The 20559-nt window shown below is 36.7% G+C and overlaps 1 protein-coding gene across 5 annotated transcripts in view; it reads left to right on the top strand.

Moving 5' to 3' along the window:
* ARHGEF7 (Rho guanine nucleotide exchange factor 7) overlaps window positions 1–20559 on the top strand; it is a 114331-nt gene that overhangs the window by 81008 nt on the left and 12764 nt on the right. For 3 of the 5 annotated variants that reach the window (XM_014883227.2, XM_088160162.1, XM_088160161.1), the window contains 10 exons: window positions 580–718; window positions 1610–1669; window positions 2896–3042; window positions 4875–4961; window positions 8383–8461; window positions 9829–9968; window positions 10624–10848; window positions 11876–11969; window positions 13766–13855; window positions 17063–17239. In XM_014883227.2, coding sequence (XP_014738713.1) covers window positions 580–718; window positions 1610–1669; window positions 2896–3042; window positions 4875–4961; window positions 8383–8461; window positions 9829–9968; window positions 10624–10848; window positions 11876–11969; window positions 13766–13855; window positions 17063–17239 — 1238 coding nt within the window. The remainder of the gene's footprint in view (window positions 1–579; window positions 719–1609; window positions 1670–2895; window positions 3043–4874; window positions 4962–8382; window positions 8462–9828; window positions 9969–10623; window positions 10849–11875; window positions 11970–13765; window positions 13856–17062; window positions 17240–20559) is intronic. The other 2 variants (XM_014883223.2, XM_014883226.2) reach the window with 1 other exon arrangement.

Below are 20559 nucleotides of genomic sequence, written 5' to 3'. Positions count from 1 at the left end.
AGACTGCACTGTGATTATTTCTGGCATTTGTATGCATGTTGGTCTTTTTTTGCATTAACACCTAGGATGTGAGATGAGGTCATTAAACATGTAAGTGTGGGAGAGAAAAAAACTTCTGAAATGTTCTGTCTGCTCATTAGTTTCGGGCACCATAAAAATACCAATTTTTTAATTATATATGGAGCATTTGAGTCTTACTTGTGTAAACCACCTCTAAGGTCATGGGTAATTTTATTAGAATAAAGAGCTGAGTAATAAAATACGGCTTTATTCTGTAATTGCTGCTTGAATGGTACAACATTTAGGAACTGTCTTTGAGCACTGTTTGTCCAGAACAGTGGATTTGATTCTATGTAGTCTTTTTTCCATGGTTGATCCTGAAGTCTGCACATAGCTTTGTTCCTGTATTTTATTTAATACACAAACTGATCACAGCACTTAAGTTGTACTTGAATTAATTTTTATTTGGTCTCATATTAACATACTTCATTGCAGGTGAAAGATTGAATCATGAATCCAATGTAATTTATTTGTTTTGATAATTAAATCGTAATTTTCTTAAATATCTTGTGTACACAGTGAGGAACTAGGAGAATTCATGGAGATGAAAGGTGCAAACAGTCCTGGGATCCTTGTACTGACCACGGGCCTCAGCAAACCTTTCATGCGTCTGGATAAATACCCCACGTTGCTCAAAGAACTTGAAAGGCACATGGAGGTATATCTTATCAGCATTTATGTTCCAGCTTAATGATGATTTGACAACAATTATTTTAAAGGTACATGTCAAACATGATGGGACCCAAAATTGCCTTTGTTTGCTCTTCTGTCAGCCTTCTAAACTACAGGCTGCAGTGGTTTATGTAGAAGTCAGTGCAGTAAAACTTCCTGTAAAAGCAAAACATTTCAAGTAAAACTATCCAGGGAAGCTAATTATCATTCCTAGAACAGTCTTACCAGGGTCTCTGGTTGACTTGACATTGAATATGTCTACTGCACACTACTCGAGGTCACTTTATCTTGTAGAGGGAGTGCTGCTTTTCACCTCAGCATGCCAAACACATTGGCAAAAGAGTCCCTCTGACTTCTAGTGAACACTGTCCAAAAGGGATCTTTACAGGATAAGGTGTTTGAGGACCTACTCTTTTCACCTTTGCATTTTATAGGTTAGATGTTTGGAGTGGGAAAAAAAGAAAGAAATAGAAAGTGTGGGGTCTTGTCACACAGATTGATTTGTCAGCCAGTGACAGCAGAACGTGCTAGTTAGTCTGCTAGGGAATCGCCTTTGTGACAAAGCTAACCTGCTAGACAAAACGCTGTAAATGCTTTCCCCTTGGGATTTCAGAATCTCTTATCGACTAGGTCTTGTAAAACTTCTTTGCCTTTATTTTAAGTATAGCTAGGATTGTGCTAAGTAGCTGCAGCTGTAGTTTTACTACAAGACAGACCCAGCAGTGTTTAACAGAAGAAGGCCATGAAGAGACCAGATCAGTCCAGAACTTCAATTTTGCAGAATTGTTTATTTGTTTTTAGTTAAGCCTGTAACAGTTTTAAAAATTAGTTTGGCTAGAACTGAACTTTCTATGTATGTTTTCTCCATTGTTTTTAGGATTATCATCCGGATCGTCCAGATATTCAAAAATCCATGACTGCCTTCAAAAATCTTTCTGTAAGAGTGATAAAAGAATAGATTATATATTTTAAGTAGAATGTTTTCTAATTGCATCTCCCTCCGTTGCTTAAAAAAGTGAGGCTTTTCCATAAATGTGTAATAAATTTTTAAAACCCTGGAAATCAATACTGCATGTGGGCAGAGCTGAGGATGGTAATTGGCTGGGGAGTTGTAGTAAGTAGCTATTGGTGTAAGAGTTGTGTGAAGTATTCTGCACCTCTTTTTCTGCCCTCTCATCATAATTAATCTCTTTTTCTACTAGTGCTTGCATGACTAATGTCCTCAAGAAGGGCTTTACAAATGAGTACATGTTCTTTTTTTTTTTTTTTTTTTTTTTTTTTTTTTTTTTTTTTTTTTTTTTTTTTTTTTTTACGTGCATTCCTTCTCAGGGAATGATGTTGGATTTGAGAGAGGTTGAAGAGGAAAGTGCTAGTGAAGTTCAGAAGATGCAAAACTTGTAGTAATAATTAGAACAGGAATCCTAATTTGAACAGAGAAGCTGTCTGCTACTGTCTTTACAAAAAAATTAAAACTTATGCCTCAGTTGCAACAAGCAATGATTAATGCAGTCTCAAGAAACTTAATGCATTATGCTTCCTGTTAGGAATGTGTGCTGAGGATAACCTGGCATTTTTTTATTTTTAAATCAGAAATGTAGTGTTGTAAGTGTTCGGAAGAGGTTTGTGGATTACCTCCTGTTGATGCAATACAAACAACAGGAAACAATTCTGTTGAGAAAAATTCAAATGAATAGAAGTAGAGCAGGTTGGAGTTACTTAATAAAAGTAGAAGCACAAGGTTATAAACACTCATGGTTTGCACAGGTGGCATGTCTCTTCTTACTGAAAGAAGATGCTTTGTTGTATAGATGTGTATTTCTGACAGCTGTGTTACTCTTTGCTGCTGAGCATGTCCATTTTTGATTAGTCATACCAAAATTTGAAGTAAAAAGGAAGGAGAAAATTGAGTAACAGAGCTATGACTGAATTTGGAATCGTAATTTAAGTCAGTGTATTGAAAAAACTTAATATTTAATTTAGTAAAACTAGTTTATAAAAAATATTGGTAATAGTAATCTAAATGAAAGTGCTTCAAGTAAGGTGCTCTCTTCTGTGTGTTACAAGCACAGCAGCAGTAAATACAACTGTAGTGGTATTTCTACGCTTAACCCATTCCAAATTGGTAGAGCTTACAGAGATGATGTTTTTCCCTGTGTTTGTTAGGCACAATGTCAAGAAGTACGGAAACGGAAAGAACTTGAGCTGCAAATACTGACAGAAGCTATTCGTTGTTGGGAGGGAGAGGATATCAAAACACTTGGCAATGTGATTTACATGTCCCAAGTCATGATTCAGTGTGCTGGAAGTGAGGTAATGTCCTTCTCATCTTTACTGTCACTCTTCCAATTTTGAGTAGAAATTCATTATAATCATTGTACAAAAGAAATAAAGAGAATGCTTCAGAGATGGTAATCTAAGGTAAAGAATTTCTCTGATTTAAGGCATTTTTTACAAAATCTGAAATAGAATTCCTTGAAGACAGATGGTCTCATCTGTAAAATTTACTGAAGTGACTGAATACAGCAGTTATACAAATTTTAAGATGATTTTTCAGGGCTTTTTTTCAAAGTGCATGATTAAACAAGATTTTCCATGTGTTATTTGTTACAGGATCATTGTGCACTGCAGTTATTATGGTGTGTTTTAGATAGCAAAAGGTTTAAAGCTTTATGTTATAAGGTGTCAGAGACTTTTTTTTTGGCTGTTATGAACACATTGCTGAAGTAGTAAATGTTGAAATGCAAGCTTGAGTACTAAATGCTCTTTGAGAAATAGAATAAGATGATACATTAGAAAGTTAAAAGTGACACATTTGGGTGATTTTTTTTTTTTCCTTACCAAAGAAGCAAATAAAACAAAGAAAAGCTTGTCCTGCCAGAAATAATGTTAAATAATCTTAAAAGCAAGTACTAACAGAAAGGCAACGTTATACGGGTTACTGACATGTTTTTATTGCTTGTTGTTCTCTTGAAAAATCAATGAGGCTTTGAACCTGATGAGGGTTTTTGAATTGCAACCTCATTCAGTCCATTTCCTCCTTTAGAACAACAAGTTCCATAAATATGAAGAAAAAGAAATATGTTTATGCAGCTGAATATTTGAAAGTTAGTCACTTGATATTTTTCTCTCAGATGTTTTGTTAGGTGTTAAAGTAGATAAATAAGATTCAGTAGAACTGATAGGGCATCTTCTGCAGTCATGTGTCTTTTTAAAGCCAGCAAAGCAAATCACCATCCCCCATTCTCATCATGAGGTAAAATGTCAAAAATAATGGACTTCTAGAAGTTTCTGATTAGCATAATAGTTTTTTGGCGAGATACAGGACAGCCTCATTCGTGCAACAGCAACTGGGTTTGATTGTTTTTCTAAAAATGATGCAGACATTTGCAAATGTTTACTTAAAAATATTAAGACTTGCTAAGGACTTGTAATTTTGCAAGGATCCTTGAAATTAGGATGGTGGCTTTGTCAGTTGATATACTTATTTTGCCATTAAAGTATTACACTTTAATGCTTTTCCCTTTTGTTGTTTATAGCATTAGATTCAGAGTAAACTCATTCCTCCTTCCATAAAAATACCCCAAAACAAAACCACAATGGATAACTTCATACATGGAACTAGAAAATTAAAACCAGAACAAAGTAATGAGTGCTTTTGTTGTGACTACAATAATTATTCCTTTGCTTTTTCTACTTCTGGGCATAATCCAGTGTTTAAAAATCTGATCTCCAATTTGAGAGACCACAGTCTTGACACAACTGTAACAGTAGCCGTCTAAATTATAGGAAGAAATAGATCCAGTATGTAATTTTGGTTTTACTGAAATTGGCCAAACAGTTGTTATTGTATTAAACAAGGTCAGTATTTTACCCAGACTGTAAAATTCCTGTTTTAAAATACAAGACTGTACTCTTCTGGAAGATATATAGACATGTGTTAGTAGCACTTTTCAAATGGAAAATAAGTAATTCTGTCTTTTTTTTTTTTTTTTTTTTCCTGAATACAATGGAGAGAGTTTTGCACTGAGCAAATATTTGTGGAGTAATCACCCAGTTATAATGCTGATAGCTTTTAGTAATAGAAAAATGGGAGAATGACTTATGATGGTGTATTTACTTTTTCATTTTCTTCTTTTAACAAGGAAAAGAATGAAAGGTATCTTCTTCTCTTCCCTAACATTTTGCTTATGTTGTCTGCCAGCCCAAGAATGAGTGGGTTTATCTATCAGGTAAAGTAATACATTTATACGTGTGTAAAAATGTGTTGGGGGTTGTGTTCTTACCAAATGATATTTCATAGGAAACCTGGAAGGGATATTAAACTTTTGCATTTCTAAAGAGAAAAGGCAATATCTGCAATAAGAAGTGGTCATCTGTCTTATAAAATTCTGGCCTAGAAGACCAGGTTGTGATTTTCTTTGTGGCTGTGACAAAGGAGAGCTGTCTCACCAAGGAGGCATTGTTTTTTTACCTTGTTAGTAGTTGGCTGATGAGAGGAAGTATTGGTAGCTTTTTAGATCTATGTAGGAAACCAGTGTTGCTGCATAGTGTTCTGACAGCTGCTTGAGACTTAACAAAATTGCACAGGCCCCTTAAGCCTTTGTTAGTGTGAATCAGGCTGTTACCATCAGTTTTAGATGCATCCGGATTAGTGTTTTATCTTGGAATTGATGGCACACTCTAAAAATTAATCTTTTAGTTTTTTCTCTTTAATGAGCGCTGAGTCACAGAGCAGGAGTTGTTTTGGGGCTGATACAGTAGATTCCCTCTGGCTGAAGTGGAAAGCATGCTCCAAATGTATGCTTGATATACTCTAACTATTGCAAAAGATGAAGTACATGGACTGATAGTCAGTCCCTGGCCCCAGCCTCGGGCTCCCCAGTGTAGCACCACCTGAAATGCATACAATGTGACATTAGAGACCTTAGCAGCAGGTGTTTCACTTCACAGATCCTCTGCTCACAGCCAGTAGACACAGTCTGAGCTCTCTCCCAAGTTTCCTAGCTGAGTACTTGTGGCTGTTGCTCCACAGAGCTGTTCCAGAGGTGGAACAACTGCTGTAGTGCAGCAGTGCCGTTTGTCCTGGCTCCCCTGGAGCTCTAGGCTGTGTTTCACAGAAGCACTTGCATCTTGGGTGTGTAGTTGCAAAGACTCCTAAGAAAGGCAAATGTGCAATCCATGACCTCCAAAGTCTTGCAAATGTTCAAGTAATGCCATGCAGGCCTGGGGCATCACAATAAAATACCAAAAGACAGGGGAAAACTGCAACAAAGTTCTAAAAGAAGACAGATTTCATCTACTAGAAATGCTTCTGTAAAACAGACACTTGAACAGTTCATTCCTTTCTCCTGAGCAGTGATATGCCTGCTTCAAAGGAATATTGAAGGTTGGTGTTCCTATGTGATCAACTAGAATCAGTCACAAGATGTGACCTTTTTTTTTTTTTTTTTTAAATTAAGAGCAATTAAATTCCAAGATTTGTGTTTGGATTCGTACCTTACCTGCCACAATTGTAGATGGATTTGTCTGAAATGTTGCTGCATTAGGTGGTTCAAATGGACAGTCAAGTTTGTTAATTTTGTGCCGCTTCTAATTATCCCAATGTTAATGAAAAATATACTAGAAAAGGCAAGTTAGTTCTGTGTTCCGGGTGGCACAGTCAGAATTTTTGGTGAGGGTAGATTCTTCTGTACTGATTACAAAGGCAGCTGACTGGAAATTTAGTATGTTAACAAGCAACATGAAATTAAACAGTCCATCAAGCTTTATTTTTCCTCTCCAATCACTTGCATCTCTTCTTCCCACCTACTTTATCCCCTAGGTGCACAGCATTGTTCAAAAAATAAATAAGCCATTTTCTGTGATCTGTCTTCAGCTCCTACTCACAATGGCCACAGCCCTCTCTTAGTGTTCACTATCCAACCATCTCTTGGAAACAAAACTCTTGATTTCCTCACAACCTCGTGTGATAGTCCCATCACTGAGAATGTCTCAGATTTTAAAGAGTACATCTTCACAGCAAGGTGAAATTATTTCACCACTGTTTGTGTCTGAGATAGTTGCTCAGAGCCCATCTCTAGAGTGCATAATGTGGGCCTCCTGCATATTTTTTCTGAGGTTCACCTCTCAGAGCTGGGATGGATGTGGACAGAAGATGATGCAGTTCTCTCAGTCATGCTCAGGGAAATTATTCCATTAGAGGCATCATCCAACATAACACCTTCCCTGCATTTCTGACTAGCCCAGTTGTTGTCAGGCTTCAGATTTTCTGGTTGATAGTGCTGATATCTACCATGTGAGCTAATGGGAAGAACTTGTAGCAGTGGTAAGCTGAAGTCACAAGGAGCAAGGACCTTAGGAGGGCTACACAATTGTTTGTTAAAAGAAGGGAAATATGAATGATCTACAAGTTCACTTCAGTTTTCTGTTTTGCTGACTTTGTACTTATTTTTTGCCATGTAGTTGGGGTGATCTCTGTCACCAGTGTACCCCTATACTGCCTCCCCTCCTGTGTCAGCAGTTCTTGCACATCTCACTTGTGGTTGTATGCTGTGTTATTCATGAACCAGCAAACATGGGAAAGAAGGAAAAAGAACAAATTTTAGCTGCATTGTGTGCATGGACACCATATTTCCTTCAGTGGGGAAGCTGCCACAAGAGAACTCCTCCTTTCTCTTTGGTATCTTGAGCTTGAGCATGCTCTGTGCCTACAGAATACCAAGGGATTTTTTGTTTTCAAGCTTCTAAGAAACCTTTGTCCATTCTGCTGTCTTTAGGAAAGAGGAAAACATAAAGTTGTTTTTTATTCTTTTTGCTCTGTTGGAGCCAAAATTCCACAGTACATAGTATTTGTGCTTTTGCCAGTATTTGCTGAATAGTGTTTCTGTGCAGGAGAATACAGGATCTGTCTTAAAGAACTTTTATTGACGTTTCATTTTCGGTAAAGCCTTTCATCTCAAAAATATTCAATTTTATATTATTCTGTGTTTCTAAAGTCATCCTAAACTGGCTTTATTTTCCTTCTTGGCTAGGTGTAAAATGTGATCTTCTGCAAAATTAATATGTTCTTCTGAAGAACATTTACAAATTTGAAGGTGTTAACTGCTTTTTTTTTTTTTCCTCCTCAAAGTATTTCCATAAGGGAATTTAGTAGTGGCATTACTAGAGAAATAAATCATCAGTAAATAATTGATGCATTTATTTAGTGAAATACTGCTTTATAAATGTAGTTATTCTACAGACCTTATTCTGGGAGCTAATCAAGCAGTTTGCAAACAAATGTGCTTAAGGAAGAGTCACTATTACTTCCAGTCATGTAATATGGATGATCCTGAAGATCTCAATTTCAAGAACTTGAGACTGAGGAATGATCAGTGTTGTATTTGTATGGTTTTTGTAGCCTGAATAGGTATCAGCTAGACTTACTGATGTCACAGATGTCATTTGCAGAAGTTGGACATATGAAAAACTCCCATTGTGAGATGTTCATATGGATTTTTAAATGTTTTTAATCCCATCAGGGTATATGTGCCATTTTACTATGAATGTCTTTATTCAGACCTCAAGTTAGTATTTTCTTTAATTGGTAAGGTTTTTATGTGTTTTATATTTAATGTTAATATTACCATTTTTTTTTTTTTTTTTTTTAAGGGAAAACTGCCTATGACAGGAATGACTATTACAAAGCTAGAAGACAGTGAAAACCATAAAAATGCATTTGAAATATCAGGTATTGCCCATTAGTATTTTTATTTGCTAGTTATTCCAGGATATACTGTTTCAAACATCAAATGCTCACTCTGATCAGAGGAAAAAACTTTTTCTTTGTGAGGGTGGCCAAGCACTGGCACAGGGTGCCTGGGGAAATGGCTGTCCTTGGAGGTTCTGGAAAGTTCCCTGGCCATGATCCCAGGAAACCAGTTCCAGGTGTCTGTGCTTGTGCAGTGTGGGGAGTGTGACCTACAGAGGTCCCTTATAGCCTCAGCCATCCTGTGATTATACAGACTTTGTAACACTACCCAAAGCCTCACTTGAAGGCTGTTTTTTACTGCTTCTCCTAAGCACTTAAGGAGCTCTTTGCATGGGATTCATCCTGGAATTTCTGTATCTTTATGAATGGAGGCAGTAGCCTTGGAGAAGCTCTTTTGTGATGAAACAGTTCAAAGTACACTATTCACTGAAAGAACAGGAATTTGAGAGGCTCTGGAAAAGCCTTGAGCAAGAGTTTTCTTCTAGAAATTTTCCACCTCTTCCCTGAGAAAATGAGATGCTCCTTTAGCATCTCTGATGTTAATGATTGTTGCCATTATGCTTGTATTTGGTCATTTCTATCTGTTTAGTCATTCATTTAATCATGTAGATCTTGAGACAATTTAAAGGACAGAACAGGGTCCCCATGCTGAAGTTTCACATCTTCATTCATTTCCTGGATCAGTTCTACCTCCAAGCAGGTTGCATTTAAATAAATTAATTGTAAGTGCCTCAAGTATGATATCAGTACCATGAGTCACAGGGAAGAAATTGTTTGTTGAGAAAAAAATGTTTTTTTGCAATAATAGCTATGAAGCTGACCTCAGGGGGAATGTGATGGGTTAATTGGTGTTAAGTGCAGAAATGAAAGTTATCTTTGAGATACATTGAGATTACATTCCCAAGTGACTTTTGCCTTAGGTTTAGTTTTATGCCTTCTTCTGAGAGAAGATTGATGAACTCTTATTTTATAACTTCACCTATGTTGTAGTGTACAGACTGGAAAAATGACATTTTAGGCTACGTGCTGGCTTTACTGGGGAAGATGGAGAAGCATAAGGCTGGGAGATGAGCCTATCTCCCACTCTTGTCATTTAAGGTTGTGCTCAATTAGTAGAGCTAGGGGAAAGAAGTAGAACTCCTGTGCTAGGCTAAGAATAAATACATGGAGGCGATGTGTGTTACAACCTGGAAAAGAGGGTACTGTTGTACTGAAAATATGATTTAATTTTTTGCTTAGTATTGAGAGGGCATAATATTTTAGGAAATTAGTGTATTTTTTAATCATGTCAGATTGACTAAACTGTTCTTTTTTCCTTTCCTGTCTTTCTGGTATCTATCACCTAGGAAATATGATTGAAAGGATATTAGTATCTTGTAACAACCAACAAGATTTGCATGAATGGGTGGATCACCTGCAGAAGCAAACCAAAGTCACAACTGTTGGGAATCCCACCATAAAACCTCACTCTGTGCCATCTCACACGGTAAGAAAGAGCTTCTGGACTGAAGTGAATGAGCAGAATTAGGTTGTCTGGCAAATATAACACCATGGAAAGCTTTTTGTTTAGCCATTAGTAGCAAGAGCTAAACTTAATTACTGTAGTTTAATATGTAAAAAGACAATTCTTTTTTAAATTGTGTGAACGAAGAATAAAATGCTGAAAACTCAGTGTACCAATTTGATGGGGTGAAAGAAAGTTCATTATCATTACTTTTTCTGTTTTGACCAAGTGCACAGGCCACCCTCTTTTAAGTTTGCTTAGAACAGTAGGTTCTAAGTAGGTTTCTAAGGTAATTGGTGATGTACTTGACAGGCTGTGGAGAAACAGTAATTCCTTTTGGGTTCTACATTTGAATTTTTGTATATGAATGGTTCTAAATTTAGCTCCACCCTTAATAGTGAGAGAAGTGGGAGCAGGACTGCTTGTAGCTGTTCTTTCCTTAGTTTGTGCTCTGTCTCTGGTAGACAAAAAAAATTTAAGCTCCTTTTTTCAAAAAAATAATTTAGTGGAAAATTTTTCCAAGGCCAGCTGTAATAAATGGAAATGCTATAGCAAGTGGGATTATTTCACCAGTCCTTGATGACACTGTCTCCATTATGATAATATGCTTTCCTTCCTTTCTCATCATGTTTGACAGCTTCCTTCCCACCCAGTGACTCCCTCCAGCAAGCATTCAGACAGCAAGCCAATACCACTGACTCCTGCCTACCACACTCTCCCTCACCCATCACATCATGGGACTCCACACACCACAATAAACTGGGGACCGCTGGAACCTCCGAAAACGCCCAAGCCTTGGAGCCTGAGCTGCCTGCGCCCCGCGCCGCCGCTGCGGCCCTCAGCTGCTCTCTGCTACAAAGAGGTGAGAGGCAGCAGACAGGAAAAACACAGTGTGGCAGGCCTTCAATAGGAAGTTGTAAATTTTTTTTGTGGTGTCTGTGTGTGTGTGTGTGACTTGGCTTTAATTTTGTCAATCTCCTAAACAACGGGAACAAGTGAGAGTTGATCCACAGTGCGAGATTTATATTGAGATGTAGCTGCTATAACGGGTTCTTCTATTTGGCTGTACTATAGGCTTATTTTGTAATTTAGCTTAAAATCCTTTTATATTTTCATGTGTAGGCCACTAAATTCTCCAATGTGTTAAAATTTCAATCATCTTTATTATAGTGTTTAGCATACAATAACACTCAAAACCTATCTTGATTATCTTTGGTAGGTCCTGCTCAGTCATCTTTTTACTTTCTTGTTCTGTATTTTCAGAAGATGTATTGTATCCTTAAGGTAAAGGGTAGACCAGCATAGTCCTTTTGTTCCTGAAACTTAGTAATGTTCCTGTAAATTATTGTGACCACATTTTAAGCAGAAATGTTTCTGGGTTTGTTTGTTTGTAGTTTTTGTTTGTTGTGTTGGGTTTTTTTTGTTTTTTTTTTTTTTCCTGTAGACTTCTGTTAAAACAAACTTAAACTTTTACAAATTTTGGCTTTGAAGAGTTTAGCACCTGCCAAGCTTCCTTGTTAGGTCCTTTTTTACTTGCTTACCAATAGACAAGTGAAATGAATTCTCTTCAGCTGTTCAGGAAAAGGACCTGTTAATGTATTCCTGCCTCTTCCCTTCACTATAGCTCCCAAACAGGCTGAATGCCTTTGCAGCAGGTTTTATGTACATTTCTGTTAACAGAACAGCTAAAACATTTGGCTGTGTGTATAGTTGGAGGAAGGGTAGAGAGGAAATCAACCAATTCAGGCAAATTGAACATGGCAAAAAATATTAGTAAACTGAATATTGGTGCTGTTAAAAGGTTTTTAGTTAGTAATGCCTGTATGCATTTTAGAAGTTAAATTCTTGAAATACTGTCTAGAAGCTCTGCTTTTATTTTTCCTATACAGGATCTCAGTAAAAGCCCTAAAACCATGAAAAAGCTGCTTCCCAAGCGCAAGCCAGAGCGGAAGCCATCGGATGAAGAGTTTGCACTGAGAAAAAGTAAGAGAGAGACTTGGAACAAATATCTGCATAATGCAAAGGGTGGAATGAGCATCAGTTAAAATTCTGTAAGAGTTAGATGTAAAGTGTAAGCAAGTTCCTGTCTCATGTCAGGGCAGAGGGGTAGCTATCTCCAGAGGATAGTTTGTTATATTCATCTTATGCTATGATGGCATTAGTTGCTTTGTAGAGCTTTAACTGATTGCTGCAGTGGATGTCTGCTTGTGAAGTGCCTATTTCTGTTTGTTACAGAAGGAAGGGAGGTTAACTGGAGAGCCATGTGAAGTTCAGTTGGGTAAACCTGTCTTTTAGTACTGTAAAGTACAACATGAAGATACTGAACCACACTTGCAGAATACTTTGTAGCTATATTCTTAAGTTGGTCTTGGTAGGAACTTCTGTTGTCCTAGGTGTTGGAACGCTGGTTATTGCTTCAGATTTGAAGACAAGTTGCTTCTAATATCATTCCTCCTAAGATCCAACAGTCTCCTCTTATCTCCTGTAAATAAAGTAACTTGCACATGTCTGTATGTAAATAAATTGCAGATATTTAGGCTGCCTGAAGTCTGGAGAAAAATGCTGATCTAAGAGAGACTGAGTAATATACACAGAGAGGTCAAAATCTGGATGTTGGGATAATTTGAAGTGGAGGGAGCATCGATGTTATCAAGCAAACACAGTATTCACTTAGCTGTCAGTGTTGCTGTAATTCTTCCTTAGAAATTTGTGTGAGTTTATAATCTCATTACTTGTATCAATAAAAGACAGGGTGTTTTATTGGGCAGATTTTTGCTGTAACTTTTGCTTCTCTGTGTCTGTCCTTTGCTTATGGACTTTTTAAGATAGAATCTGTGCCATGAAGTGTGTTATTGTGGCAGTTGTCTTTCACAGGCAAACTTCAAACCTAGTTATTTAATGGGGGAAAAGTGTTTTTGAAAAAACAAGTTATTTTGCCTTGCACATAGACTTCTGGGGTCATCTAAACTAATAATGGTAGAGGCACCTCTAGATTTCTGATTGGGATTTCACTCTATTGCAAGTGAACAATTTGGCAGTATTTTTACTGAGTCACCCAGTGAGATTTGCTGTGGAACTTTACCTTTTGGAAAATGTTGCCATGTTAAGCTTGAAAAGTTAAATTTGTTCAGTATTGCTGCTTCTACGTTGAAGTCCGAGTAGATTAGAGTATCACTTTTCACAGGTATATATACCTGATAGTGGTATCTTTACTTCTGCATGCTGGACTGAAATAATGCTGTTAATTCTGAGTTTTATTTTCAATTGTGTGCTGTTGAAAGGGGTAAATCTGATTTTATATCACACACATATATATATATATGCACAAATGCAAAAAGTTTTCAAAATGTTTTCTATGAATTAGTATTCTGTTTCTTGATTTCTTTGATTAAATAATGGAATAGTATGCATATTGAATTGTATATTTGTATAATAACTTGAGTATATAGGGGTTTTTCAGTAAAAGGGCTGCTTTAGAGTGAGAGTCCTCATACTTCAAAACACATTCTGTACAAGATCAGATGCTCAGAAAATTTCTTGAATGTGTGGGTGGTTACTCTGAATTGAATTTTTTCTAAGCATTTCAAAATAGTATTTGTCTTTTTAAACTGTTACTTTTGTTCATTGAAATTTGAGTTTTAAAATGGTATGATTGAAAAATTTTAAAGGTTTGATTAGGCTGAACTTTGGACTCAACTGAACTGTACTGATTTACAAAGGCTTTTCTATATTAAGAAACATGCCCATGTTTAAAATTCTATTTTTCCCATTGATTCTAGGTACAGCTGCTTTAGAAGAAGATGCTCAAATTCTTAAAGTAATTGAAGCATATTGCACAAGTGCCAAAACACGTCAAACACTAAATTCAAGTAAGTTAGAAAGTACTGAAATGGGTAGAAATGGCTAACTAAAATACAAATGAGATAGTTTGCAAAAGAGAGTGCTGTATATTCTCAGGCTTTTGCAAATAGCAAGTTGGACCTGCAAATAAGAATAACCTGTTTCTAGTTTAGCATCAGTGCCACGTGTTTATGTATTGGATGCCAAGGACCATGGTTAGAGACTATGATTTTTTTCGGTATTTTGAAAAAATCCAAAACAACAAAAACCCCAAATGTGACTACTTGTCATGGTTTAAAATTGTGCTAAAGCTTCACCAATGAATAAGAGGTGTCTGAACTGAATAATAACAGCTAATCAGTATGCTTTTGGATAAATTTCAAACTGGTAAGTAGGAGGAATGAAGACGTCATCGTAATTTTAGAGGACTGTATTTTTGTTGTGTTCTGTTCAACAAAGACTTTTTCCATGGAAAAGTAACCTAGACCTATAGAAATTTCTTTAATTTTATTGCCACTAGTTGTTTTTAGTATTAATTACAAATTTTAATCCCATCTCATAATTTCAGGAGAAATTGTTCTCAGATGTGTGTTGCCTAAAGCCATTTTTAGTTTCTCAGATCAATACCTAGCATATTGAAAACCTGTAACGTGCCTCTGGGGTCCTACTTCATTTAATCCAAATCAAGGTTGCCATGTGGAGTTCCTCTGCATTGTAAGTAAAACACTGCTCTAAGCAGGGGAGTCCACCAGCATGTGTTCCATTTACACAAGGAAGGAGAAAATGCTGTTGCGTTTGTTCCTTTTTGCACTGTTGAATACAAATTTAATTTGGAGATCCTTGGAACACAGTATAATGATCTTGAAGTACTTGGCTGGTTTTGCTGCAACTAGAAGACTGGACATCATAACTTCTTGTCCTCTAAAGCTATTTAAATTTTGCTATATTAATCACTCTTACTGCTTCCTACAGTGCTCTAGGCCTGTTTTGCTTCCAAGCAAGAGCACTTCATGCTGACAGTTGAAGTCTTAAAATGTAATTGCAGACTTAGTTCTTGAATTTTCCTAATACATGTTCATTTGCTATTACCACCTTGGAAAAAACACAGCTACTTTGTATTCCTATGTAACTTACAGTGGGAATATGGCAGTTATATTGGACTGTAAAAACTTCTCAAGTAACAACAAAAGCCTTAATTTTAATTTTTCTGTCTTAATGAACTGTAGATCTCCAAGATCATGAAATCACCTACTACTATTATTTTTTTATTAATACCAGTCTTTTTTGTAGCCCTACAGTCATTACAGTAGTGTGCCTAATTGGCTAAAAGGAATGATTGAGTTCATAGTTCAAAGTTCTGAAGATATACTGTTGTTCCAAACAAAATCAAATTAGATGATTGCTGTCTAAACACCTTAGCTGTGATCTGTTATTTCCAAGGAAAATGTGACAAGAAATGGTTGGGAAAACATTTGCACTTGCACAGTACTTTGTGTGTGTGCAGATATGAATTGGATATGATTTTTTTTTTTGCTTGCCAATTTTTCCTGTCTATGTATATTTAAGAAATATACATAGTGCTGTGAGTATCATTGCATACATCAGAAGTCAGCAGCTTTTATTTGCTCTTAATTGCAGCAAGAAACAATTTTTTTATTGATTAGGTACACAGCTGCTTTGTTTAGAAAGCATAGTGTTGTCACCTAAGACTAGGTTTCAGGAGGTCCATTTGTAAACTGGAATTGGAAATGGGGAAAGAACCAATAAAGCTGGAATTGCTTTTATTGGAGCAGTAGTCAGTGTAGAATAACAGAATGAGCAAGTTGCTTGTCATCTGTGAAGTATACTGGTTTTTTACATAGTCCATTCTTACCTCCTTGTTAATATTCTGCCTGTCCCTCACAGCACTCACTGGGCAATTCCCCTACCTGCACCTTAATCTGCTGCTTTTGGCAGTGTCAGTACAGCTGACCTATGGCACCAGTGCAGGCTGGTAAGGTGTAGCATTAGAGGTAGCAGAGCAGCTTTTTATCACTTGTTTGGGTGGGAAAGAAGTGGGATTTAATTTGGATAGATAGATAGATGGATGGATGGAAATGAAAGAACACAGTCTGACTTTCTCATGCTCTTTGAACACTGAGCTTATTTTGCATTTCTGCTTCAAATGAAGACTTAAAATCCTCTGCAATATCATGTGCATGGTGGCTCATAACTTGGCCACTTACATGGCTTCAGTCCTTGGATATTGCCAGGCCTTGAAAAATTAAAAAACTTGCTTACGATGTTTGACCAACTATCCTAGAGATCTGAAGGTATTTAATTGGGGAGATGGACTCAGGTGTGTAGGAAGAGGTGTATGAGGGGTCAGAATGGGCTAGGCTGTGTCACTATTAGGCTCTTTGCCATGTTTTTCTGTGAGCTAATTTACCATATGGTTTAACAAATAACAAAGGATATGGGCACAGGAAAAAATATACTTTGAAAATCTCCTTCAATGGGTGCAAGATGTTACTGCTGGTTTAGTAATCAGCAGCCCTGCTCTGCATGAGAACCTTTGCTTTTCTTTTTTCCCCCTTCATTTTCCTCTTCACAGTGGTGACACAAGCACTTCTGTTGGCTGTGTTGTGAGCTGGTGGGAAAATTACCTGCTTTAACCCTACAAAAGATTTTTTCATCTGAAGCTGTTTCCTGACCTGGCTCATGAAGCAGCTGTACAAAAGACTGTGTCATTGCAAGGGAGGGAAAGGATGAGGTACAGATATGTGATGGGGAAGGGGCTGTTGCTTTTCACATTGGTGCTGGATCATGCTGGCTTACTGTGTTTGTTTACTGCTCTGTGCCCAGTCAAATCCTCCCCAGACCAAAACTAACTCTGTATTTCAAAAGAATCTGACTTCCTCTTCAAAAAATTCTACTTTCAAACAATATTTTGTTACTCAAAATTCTCAACTGAGACTGCCTAGAAACTTAAAAGCCACTTCAAAATTGTATTATAACCGTTCAAACATTATTATGTGCTGAGTGTAATTTATACCTAAACCCCAAACAAATTTGAAAAAAAAAAGAAAAAACCCAACTTTGGTGCCTTTTTAACAATATTTTCTCTTTTCCTTCTCTTCCCATCACCTTTTTGCTTTTATTTCATGTGTTTGGTTGTGGCTATTCCTTACGTTCTCCTCCTCATCCCACCTCTGCCTATCCACATCCACCATTTCATTTCACCTATACATCCTTAGCATGGCAAGGCACTGACCTGATGCATAATCACGTCTTGGCTGATGATGACCAATCAAGTCTAGACTCCTTGGGTCGTCGCAGTAGTCTTTCTCGTTTGGAGCCTTCAGACCTCTCAGAAGACTCTGACTATGACAGTATATGGACAGCCCATAGTTACAGAATGGGGTCTACATCTCGTAAGAGCTGTTGCTCATATATCTCTCACCAGAACTAATGCACTTCTGAGCTTTTTCTTAACAAATGCTTGTTGTATCACAGCCTGCTTTTCTTAGATGTTTTCTTGCTGTTCCTTGTCTCTTTAATGTGATATTTTAACAACTTCTGAGGGAGCTCCTGAAACTTCAGTTATACCTGGTGGAAGGCTCTATTGTCAATTCAGTACACGTACAAATAAGTAATTCTAAAAAGTGTATATCCTGTTAAGGATGATACTTCTTGAGGGTTTTTTTAACTGACAGATGTTAATTTGTAGCTCTGAATGGTCTTTTTTTCTTTTGACTTGGTCAGTGTAGTAGCAGGTCCTTTACTTTCTTTTTTTTTTATTTTGGATAAGCACATTTTTATATTTTGTACTGAAACCATACTGGTTTGAGAGCTGAGTGCCAGCTATATGGAAATACCTTAGTGGTAGTGGTTGGATTTTCTACATATTATTAACAAAATACATAGCTGGTAGAGTTAAGTGAAATGCAGCTTAAAAATAAGCAGTACAAGAGCTGTACAATCATTCAGATATTCACATATCTGGCCTATTTGTTTGGAAGAGCATTTGCTAATCCGTAAAAAATTCTGGTTTTATACTGGTGTCTTTTGCTTATTGTTTAAAACGTTTATATGAAGGACCTCACTGCCCTTTCCTTACCCCAGTCTGGCAATTGTCATGAATACCTGGCAGTCCATGTTCATTACATGCGGTGTTTTGGTACTCTCATGTTACCTGTGGTCATGCTGTCACTTTACTGTATGCAGTAGTGTGGCAGAAAGCAGGGTTTAGATGTTTACTTGCCTGTTAAAATACACAACTGTCAACTCTCAATTGACCATTCTTCTTGAAAAGACAAGATGAAAATGATTCCCCTGATGGAGGCTCCAGTGTTCAGCATCTGAAACTCTAGGTACAACTGTGATCAAATTGGCTTTTTGAAAGTTCTGAATAATAGAATGCTTGGCTTTTGGGTTGTGCCGTTTGGAGCATGTCTGTGACAGATTTTATTGTCTTGTAACTTTTCTCATAAGCAGGTTTGTTTTCAGCAGCAGCTCCTCACTTACAGTCATGTTGGCTTTTTCAGAGAACTGTGACATGCTGTGCACAGCTGAAGGTCTCAAACCTGCATCTGGGACACTGTTGGAGTGAATTGTGTGTGTTCTGTCTCGTTGCTAAAGTAATTGGCATCAAAACAAAAACGGCGTGTTTTCCAAATCTTTGGAAGCATTAGGGAAAAGTGTGGTGAAAGTGATGAAAGGACAGAAAGAGTTCTCAGTTTTGCGAGGGTTCCCAAGTGCAACTCTTATCATTTTTCACGTAAGCATATTATCCAGTGTTTAGGTACTACACTAAGAACAATTTCAGAGTAATCATGCTGAAATTTAACTGCAGCCTGGGAACTTGATCACACTGTTCAAAAGGTAATCAATACCTTTCTGCAGATTACGCAAACAGAAAGTTGCAATTGCTAGATGTGCATGATTCCAGAAGATGGTCAGTGTGGAGAAGATGTTTCAAGGCAGTTCACATCTTCAATTTACATTCAGTCTTGTTTGATCTCCTGCTTTATCTTCTCTCACTTGTTGTTGGCATTCTATAATGTGACTAACAGAAGCAGGAGTTCCTACTAAGGAGGGTTTTCAGGGGTACATTTTACTGCTGGTCATATATTATTAATGTAATGACCACAAACTTGTGTATGTTGAACCTTTTGCAAATGGAGGAGTCTTGCTTAGAGAAATAAGTTTATGTGCTCCATATCATTTCACAGTACATTTGGAACTCACTTCACTCCCTTCTTCTTTTCAGTCAGTTTTTTTTTTTTAACATATAAGGAAAGTATGGATTTTTTTTTGCCCTGTTTCGTATGCTGTGGTGTTCTAGTTGAATAATGTTTTCTGCACTGGATAAATAATTCCTTTGTCTGTTTCATGTTATATAGTGTAAATATGAGTTTGTAATACCGTTGTTGCACTTGAACTTTCCTTATCACACAAAGTTTTGTTATCCAGATCTGAAGATTTTGACTTTCTATGCACCAAAGCTTTGACAGTTTACCACCATTAATTATTGTAGCATTTAAGTCATTGAATACTATCATAATCAGTATCTTTCATATTGTGTATTCTCATATTAACATCACAGCACATTTAAAACCATTCTACGTCTTCAATGTTACAGGCTGTAAACTATTGTCAACTGATCAGGAGTATTAATGCAAAATGCTTGAAACAAACAAAAAAGGCAAATGTGGAAATGGTGGTATTCAGTCCAAAGGTTCAGTGTTTCTATTTTTGTGGAACTTTAGTCATGGTAATAACAGTACCTTATGTTTATGCAATTCTGTAAATTGTATGTGTACAGTAACAAATACACTGGAAGGATGGAGAACGTGAATTGGAAGGTAGGTTCAAGCCATTGTCAGGCCCTCTTCTCATGGCTTATGCAGTGTTTCCATATAAATTAGTACTTACCATAAACTGAAGCCAACCAATATTGATTGGGTGTTTTGCGTAATCTTGCCAAAACACAGTAATGTGTATATAGTGACGTAAAACATAGAATAATATATATTGTGCACTTCATTTGTGAACGGGAGAAGCCATCTTTAGTAGGTGACTGCCTTTGGAAAATGCAAAATGGATGTATATCTGAATGTTTCATTGTACTGTACAGTATGCATATTGTTTGTGGTTGCATATATCAATTAAGTGTTTTGTTTTCTATGAAAAGGACATCTGTTATGTACAGTTGAAATAAATTTTGCATTTGCTAGACTGTGACTTTAATATTTAATTATTACACAGGGGTAAAGGACAGCAGAACTTGTAATTTAACACATCCTCTTCTCCCTATGCCTCCTTTCTCTTCTTCCCTTCTTCCCGGAGGAATCAAATGCTGATGTGAAAGACCTTTTTGACATAAGTGTGTAATCTTTGTTTAATGTAGTTGGCATCTACAGGAAATTCGATGTAATGTGAAGTATGTATTCTTCTATATCCTCTTTTTTGTAAAAATAACTTCAGATACATTGCCATCTATAGATTGTTCTTCTGTTCCCTTCCTCTTCTGTTAAATTCATTTTATTTTCTTCCTTTTAATTTTGGGGGTTTTGTGGTTTTTTTGGGGGGGGAGTTGTTTGTTTGTTTTGTTTATTTGTTTTTTGTTTGTTTTTGTTTGGTTTTTAAATTGGTATATTCTCAGTAAAAGCATGGGCTGAATTATTGGAACAATCTAAAACCTTCTAAAACTTCTGCAGATCCTATTGCCAGAGAGAAATTTTATGAATAT

This window comes from Sturnus vulgaris, chromosome 2 (assembly GCF_052056855.1).
Source record: "Sturnus vulgaris isolate bStuVul1 chromosome 2, bStuVul1.hap1, whole genome shotgun sequence".
In the NCBI taxonomy this organism is placed as follows: domain Eukaryota; kingdom Metazoa; phylum Chordata; class Aves; order Passeriformes; family Sturnidae; genus Sturnus; species Sturnus vulgaris.
The sequence above is the reverse complement of the archived record's forward strand: the minus strand, read 5'-3'. Positions and strand labels throughout refer to the sequence as shown.